The sequence below is a fragment of the Vicia villosa genome, linkage group LG2 (assembly GCF_029867415.1).
Source record: "Vicia villosa cultivar HV-30 ecotype Madison, WI linkage group LG2, Vvil1.0, whole genome shotgun sequence".
NCBI lineage: Eukaryota > Viridiplantae > Streptophyta > Magnoliopsida > Fabales > Fabaceae > Vicia > Vicia villosa.
The window spans coordinates 221,691,260-221,698,618 of NC_081181.1; the positions used below are offsets into that span (position 1 = coordinate 221,691,260).

The following is a 7,359-nucleotide window of genomic DNA, read 5'->3' on the forward strand; positions in this document are numbered from 1 at the left end:
CACTCCATATAAAGTTCCTCATCCAGCCTTCAATCCTTTTAATAATACTGCTTGGCCAGGTGTACACTGAAATACAATGGATCATCATGCTGAAGATGACAGCTTTCACCAGTTGAACTCTGCCAGCCATAAAGAGAAATTTAGCTTTCCGAGCAGCCAGCTTTATCCTGATATTATCAGCAATCTTTTGAAAGTATCAAGCTTTAGGTTTCCCTACAAAAATAGGAACACCCAAGTGAGTAAAAGGACGGTTAGAAATTGTGAAACTAATGATGTTAGCTAATAAGCAATGTCTGTTAAGTGTCATTCCACTAGCATAAATCAAAGATTTTGAGAAATTACAAAACTGGCCAGATATGTTACCATAATCTCTAAGAAGATTAGATATAGCATTAAGAAATTTAGAATCTCCTCTACAAAAAAAATATCATGTCATCGGCAAACAGAGTATATGAAGGAACAAAACAAGATCTATTAGCCTTGATGAGGTTTATTTGGTTAGCCTTGACTAAATTAGAAATGCCTCTGCTGAGAACATCCTCAGCAATGCAGAACAGAAGAGGGGATAAATGATCCCCCTGTCTCACACCATTTGTGCATTTGAAATAACCAACATGATTTCCATTGAAACCTATAGAAAGAGTGGTAGAGTTTAAAATGATAGAAATCCAATTACATGAAACAGAATTAGAGCCAAAAATTCTAAGGGTTTGAATAATTAAGTCCCAATTGAGGGTATCAAAAGCTTTAGCAATGTCAATTTTCAATGCCACATTACCTTGTTATGAAGAGTATTAATGGCCTCAGAAGTTAAACAAATGCCATCTTTAATGTTCCTACCAGACACAAATCCCTTTTGCTCTTTTGAGACAATAATAGGGAGGATGGAAGAGAGCCTATAAGCCAGGATCTTAGAAATGACATTGAATTTGTGACATTTGTCCGCAAACTTTTGTTTAGTAGAATTATTGCATCATTATTTTCAAAATTCAAAATCTTTTTCTTTAGATAAATATATTAATATCTTAATTATTTAAAATATGTGTTGCTCATTTGTAAATTATATCTCTTTTCTTCATGTTAGATTTTCCTTGTTATAAAAATGAAAAATTAAACACACTAAAGGCTCGTTTGATTTGGCTTTTTTTAAAAATAATTTTTATAGTGTTATAAAATTTTGTGAAAAAAAATTTTACAAAGAAACTTTTTATAAAATTTTGTTTATATAGTTATTCTTAAAATGTGATTTTAGATATTTAATCTATTTATCAAAATTTCAAACACTTGATTTTGAAGCTATTTCAAATAGATTTTCATAAAAATTATTTTTGAAAGCTATTGTTTCTAGCATTCCAAACATTGTAAAATATTCCAACAATGCAAGTATTAACCGCTATTTTTGCTTGAGCAGACTAGGATTGTTGCATAGTCTTTCTACAGTCCTCAATGCCATGAATAAATAAAGGCAATTGTAGAATACAATCCAGCCAGTTCCACAAATTATGCACATACGAGCAAACAAAGAAGAGGTGATAAGAAGTTTCAGTATTAGAATGGCACAGGCTGCAAACAGAAGGAAAATAAAATCCACGCAGTTGCAAGTTGTCATTAGATAGAATTTTATGGTACATGAATCTCCAAACGAGCATTGAATGAGATGGAGGAGAATCCCTATCCCACGGGAAATCTGACCAAAAAACAGAGGGTAAGGTTTAACAACTTCATTATACGCATCCTTAATTAAGAGCATACAAGTAGTAGGTTTCTTTAAAACCAAGGTATCAGGGACATGAATATCAGGAATACTAATGCAAGAGATGTAATTGAGTAGAGTAGGAAAATCCAATTGAGTGTTAATATGAATATTCCAACAATTATTAGACCACCAGTCACTGACCACAGAAGTTAAAGAACGATGAAACTTGTCAGGAATGCTATTTTTGCTAGCTAAAGAAACTCCAAGCCAATTGTCCATCCAGAAGTTAACATTTTTCCCATTCCCAATGATCAAGATGCAATTATCCAACACTGACAGATGAGCCTCTTTAATCCCAATCCAAATGGAAGACGTAATAAAGTAGTTTATAACTTTACCACTCCTCTTAACCATTGCCTTGAGAAGTTTACACCAACTCTGATTATTATTCAAGAATTTCCAGCACATGTGCATGTTAATTGCAAAATTATAAGCCTTAAGAGAAATAATGCCTAATCCACCCTCATTGAGTTTTTACAACAAAATTTCCATGCCACAATCACTAGCTTTTTGTTGCCAATATTACCACTCCATATAAAGTTCCTCATCCAGCCTTCAATCCTTTTAATAATACTACTTGGCCAGGTGTACACTGAAATACAATGGATCATCATGCTGAAGATGATAGCTTTCACCAGTTGAACTCTGCCAGCCATAAAGAGAAATTTAGCTTTCCGAGCAGCCAGCTTTATCCTGATGTTATCAGCAATCTTTTGAAAGTGTTAAGCTTTAGGTTTCCCTACAAAAATAGGAACACCCAAGTGAGTAAAAGGACGGTTAGCAATTGTGATAATAATGATGTTAGCTAATAAGAAATGTCTGTTAAGTGTCATTCCACTAGCATAAATCAAAGATTTTGAGAAATTACAAAACTGGCCAGATATGATACCATAATCTCTAAGAAGATTAGATATAGCATTAAGAGATTTAGAATCTCCTCTACAAAAAAAATATTATGTCATCGGCAAATAGAGTATGTGAAGGAACAAAACAAGATCTATTAGCCTTGATGAGGTTTATTTGGTTAGCCTTGACTTAATTAGAAATGCCTCTGCTGAGAACATCCTCAGCAATGCAGAACAGAAGAGCGGATAAAGGATCCCCCTGTCTCACACCATTTGTGCATTTGAAATAACCAACATGATTTCCATTGAAACCTATAGAAAGAGTGGTAGAGTTTAAAATGATAGAAATCCAATTACATGAAACAGAATTAAAGCCAAAAATTCTAAGGGTTTGAATAATTAAGTCCCAATTGAGGGTATCAAAAGCTTTAGCAATGTCAATTTTCAATGCCACATTACCTTGTTATGAAGAGTATTAATGGCCTCAGAAGTTAAACAAATGCCATATTTAATGTTCCTACCAGACACAAATCCCTTTTGCTCTTTTGAGACAATAATAGGGAGGATGGAAGAGAGCCTATAAGCCAGGATCTTAGAAATGACATTGAATTTAAAATTGGCTAAGGCTATAGGTCTGTACTGGCCCAAATAGATAGCTTCCTTGATTTTACGAATGAGGACTAAGGTATTGGCATTGTAATTAGGCATGATCCAATCCTGGGAGAAAATTTGAGTAATAGCATTTGTCACATCATTCTTTATAATGTTCCAATAAGTATGGTAGAAAATGCCCCCAAAGCCATCAGGGTCAGGGGAAGAATTAGCATTGATATTCATCACAGCTCCATGGATCTCCTCAGCAGAAGGGATCAAGGTTAGCATAACATTAGTAGTGTCATTCACTTTGGAAGGAATATTAGCATTACTCAAGACATTATCCTGCATTTTATGATTGTAATTGAACAAGCTTTTGAAGTGATTTACTATGTGATTCTCCATAACAGTTAGATGAGTAACCACAGTGTCATCAATGACCAAATAAGAAATTAAGTTAGTTTTCCTCCTTATTTTTACATAAGTGTGATAAAATTTGGTGTTATTGTCTCCTTGCAAAGTCCACTTAATTTTAGACTTTTCCTTCCGGAATTCCTCCTCCATGTTAAGAGCTGATTCCATAGCATGTTGAGTTTTGGCCTCCAAGTCCGGAAGGCTGTCAGTGTAACCCTGCAAGCCAATGTTAGTTTGAATCTCTTTCAAATCCTTCTCAGCCTTTAAAACATTCTGATTCACAATTTCAAAATAAGTTTTGGTCCAATCCTTAAGTCTAGTTTTGAGAATTTCAAGCTTTTTATCAAAGACAAACATAAGGCAACCAGACACCTGAACTTTCCAAGTCTCCTCAACAACTTTGACACAATCCTCATTTTTGGTCCACATACTATGAAATTTAAAATAAGACTTAAAAGAAATAGCTACTAAATTTAAAGAAAATAAGATGGGTAATGATCAGATTTAATTTTAGGGAGGGTATGGCAAACAGCAGAGCTACAATATTTAAACATGCTATGTAAAAAATTAAATTAGAAATATCTTTCATAACACTATCTGCTATACAAATATACATACGTACTTAAAGGTACTTACAGTTAGCTTCATTTTGATTGGTGTATGAGAATTAAATGTATGGAAAGAGTGAAATAACATGGAGTCATGACACACACACCATCCATTATTTCATGTTCTTATTTTCTTTAGGACAAGTGTGCTGAGTCACTTTGTAAAAAATATAATAGCCATTTCTTTTTTACAGTCACTTTCTAAAAAATATGTCATGTGTTAAGACTTAAGATAATACTTTGATATCATATACTTTTTAAATTGAAAATTTCAAAAAAAATAAATATTTGACTAATATATAATTGTCTAAAACCGTACCATATCCCCTCTTATCTCTCTTGAAATTTCATTTTTTACTAAATGAAATCAAAGATAAAAAAGACACCTAATTAAATGATAAGGAATTATAGAAGAAAAAAAAAATGAAAGGGAAGAAATATGATAGTCCCCCTCCTCCCATTTTTTATCCGATAATCAATTTTTTTTTAATTTGAATGAATGGACAATAAATGCCAATTAAAACAAAACATTTATTAATTACAAAATTTTTATGATTATTAAATTATTTTAATGATTCTAAGATCAGAAGAATTCTTGTTTATAATATGAATTTTGTTATTAGACTTTAGCATTGTGACTATACCACCACATATCTGTAAAATATTTCTCTTATTGTATTAGTCTTGAGCTTTTAAAGAAAAGAAGCACGGCAAAAAATACCAATCTTTTACTACAGTGCAGTTAGTATTGATCATGAATATTAGTTAAATAAGATTTTAGATTATTATAAATTTGAGACTAGTACTGTGTGTTTGGTTTATAGAATCACTTTCTATAGGGATAGTCTAGAGACAATGATGAAAATGATATAAGAAAGAAACAAGTCATTATTGAGTTTCAGGATTTAAAAATGTTTTGATTTAGTTACTTTGCAATGCATATATTTTGGTGTTAAGTGCTTATGAGTTAAAATAAAATAAGAACATTAATTATGATATTCTAATATTTCACTTCAGTCACACTACAAACAAACCCGTTGAAACAAACACATACTGAAACATTAACACCAAAAAACAAAAACACATACTGAAACAAAAACACACACACACAATGAAACAAACACACCAACAAATTGCATCCAAGTTTTATTACATCACTTCTCTTCACTACTTTTATGGGGTGAGAGGTGCAGTGGAGGCGGTCACATTAGGAGTAGTGATTGCGGAATTGATGACAGAAGCATCAAGAGCAGCAGTAGTGGTTGCGGAAGCACTATGAGTAGTAGTTGTGGCGGCCTCTTTGCAATTAGGTGGGTGAACACATGATGTGGGAGCAGCGACCGCGGAAGCACTATGAGTAGTAGTTGTGGCGGCCTCTTTGCAATTAGGTGGGTGAACACATGATGTGGGAGCAGCGGTAGTAGTGACCGCGGAAGCACTATGAGTAGTAGTTGTGGCGGCCTCTTTGCAATTAGGTGGGTGAACACATGATGTGGGAGCAGCGGTAGTAGTGACCGCGGAAGCACTATGAGTAGTAGTTGTGGCGGCCTCTTTGCAATTAGGTGGGTGAACACATGATGTGGGAGCAGCGACCGCGGAAGCACTATGAGTAGTAGTTGTGGCGGCCTCTTTGCAATTAGGTGGGTGAACACATGATGTGGGAGCAGCGACCGCGGAAGCACTATGAGTAGTAGTTGTGGCGGCCTCTTTGCAATTAGGTGGGTGAACACATGATGTGGGAGCAGCGGTAGTAGTGACCGCGGAAGCACTATGAGTAGTAGTTGTGGCGGCCTCTTTGCAATTAGGTGGGTGAACACATGATGTGGGAGCAGCGACCGCGGAAGCACTATGAGTAGTAGTTGTGGCGGCCTCTTTGCAATTAGGTGGGTGAACACATGATGTGGGAGCAGCGACCGCGGAAGCACTATGAGTAGTAGTTGTGGCGGCCTCTTTGCAATTAGGTGGGTGAACACATGATGTGGGAGCAGCGGTAGTAGTGACCGCGGAAGCACTATGAGTAGTAGTTGTGGCGGCCTCTTTGCAATTAGGTGGGTGAACACATGATGTGGGAGCAGCGGTAGTAGTGATTGCAGCATGAATGAACAATGAAACAAGAAGAGCAACTCTAACACTAATATTCTTCATTTTTGAAGAAGAAAGAAAGAATTCAAAGAGAGACAAGTGTGAAATAAAACTTCATACGTGAAGGGTATTTATAGAAAGAAGGAAAGTGAAATATGTTTAGAGCCGGTGGAAAAATTATGTTGAAGTGTGAAACAAAATAATTAATTGTAAGTTGGATGGAGTTTTATGAGACTTGGGAGAGACAAAAGAATTGTACTTTGCATGAAGTTTAATGAGTTGGATGCCATTCCATTTCCCGTTCTTTTATTTCAAAATATTGTAAATAGTAATTTTGTTCAATATTTTATTTAAATATGATTAGAAAAAGTTTAAACAATTCATTTAAATATCACTAGAAAAAACATAAGTATACATGACCTTTGTTGTGAAGTTTGATAAAAGAACAAATATAAATCTAATTCAAGCTAGCTAAAAGTACATATCATTGCTTTTCACATAGTTCATTAATGCACATTAGGTTGTAGGTACATGGTACACATAGAAGGGAACCGAATAAAAAGTTAGATAGTTGGCTTTAAAAGAGAAGAGTGTTAGTTGGCATATAAAAAGTTAGATAGTTGACTTTAAAAGAGAAGAGTGTTAGTTGGCATATAGAGAGTAACAATAATTGTTAAGAGATAAAATTATGTATAGAGAGATTCTCTAAGCTAGTAACAATAATTGTTAAGAGATAAAATAAAATGTCATAAATTATTAACTAATGTGGTGATTCAATTTTTAAGTTATTAAACACATTAAATTTTGAGTTCTAAAATAAAATTTAAATAAATAATTATTGAAATCACAAATTAAAATTTCATTTAAGTTTTTTTCGTATATTCATATTTATTCTATAATCTTTTAAATATTTATTAAAACTTGATCAAATAAAAGTTGAAAACACACTTATAAAATTTGTAAACTTTAGATACTAGCAAATACCTACACTTTAATTAAAGAGCTATGTCATCATTCAAAAATATTCAAATTAAATGGTAGTAGACAAGAAACCAAATTT

At 33.7% G+C, this 7,359-nt stretch overlaps 1 protein-coding gene across 1 annotated transcript; it reads right to left on the reverse strand.

Annotated features, from left to right (window-relative positions):
- Positions 1-5,184: 5,184 nt before the first annotated feature.
- LOC131648308 (uncharacterized) lies at positions 5,185-6,489 on the reverse strand. Its single transcript, XM_058918082.1, has 2 exons — positions 5,606-6,489; positions 5,185-5,527 (listed from the first exon to the last, which is right to left on the reverse strand). Exons 1-2 carry the CDS (start codon positions 6,360-6,362, stop codon positions 5,391-5,393), a joined length of 894 nt encoding a protein of 297 aa, XP_058774065.1. The 5' UTR covers positions 6,363-6,489; the 3' UTR covers positions 5,185-5,390.
- Positions 6,490-7,359: the final 870 nt, after the last annotated feature.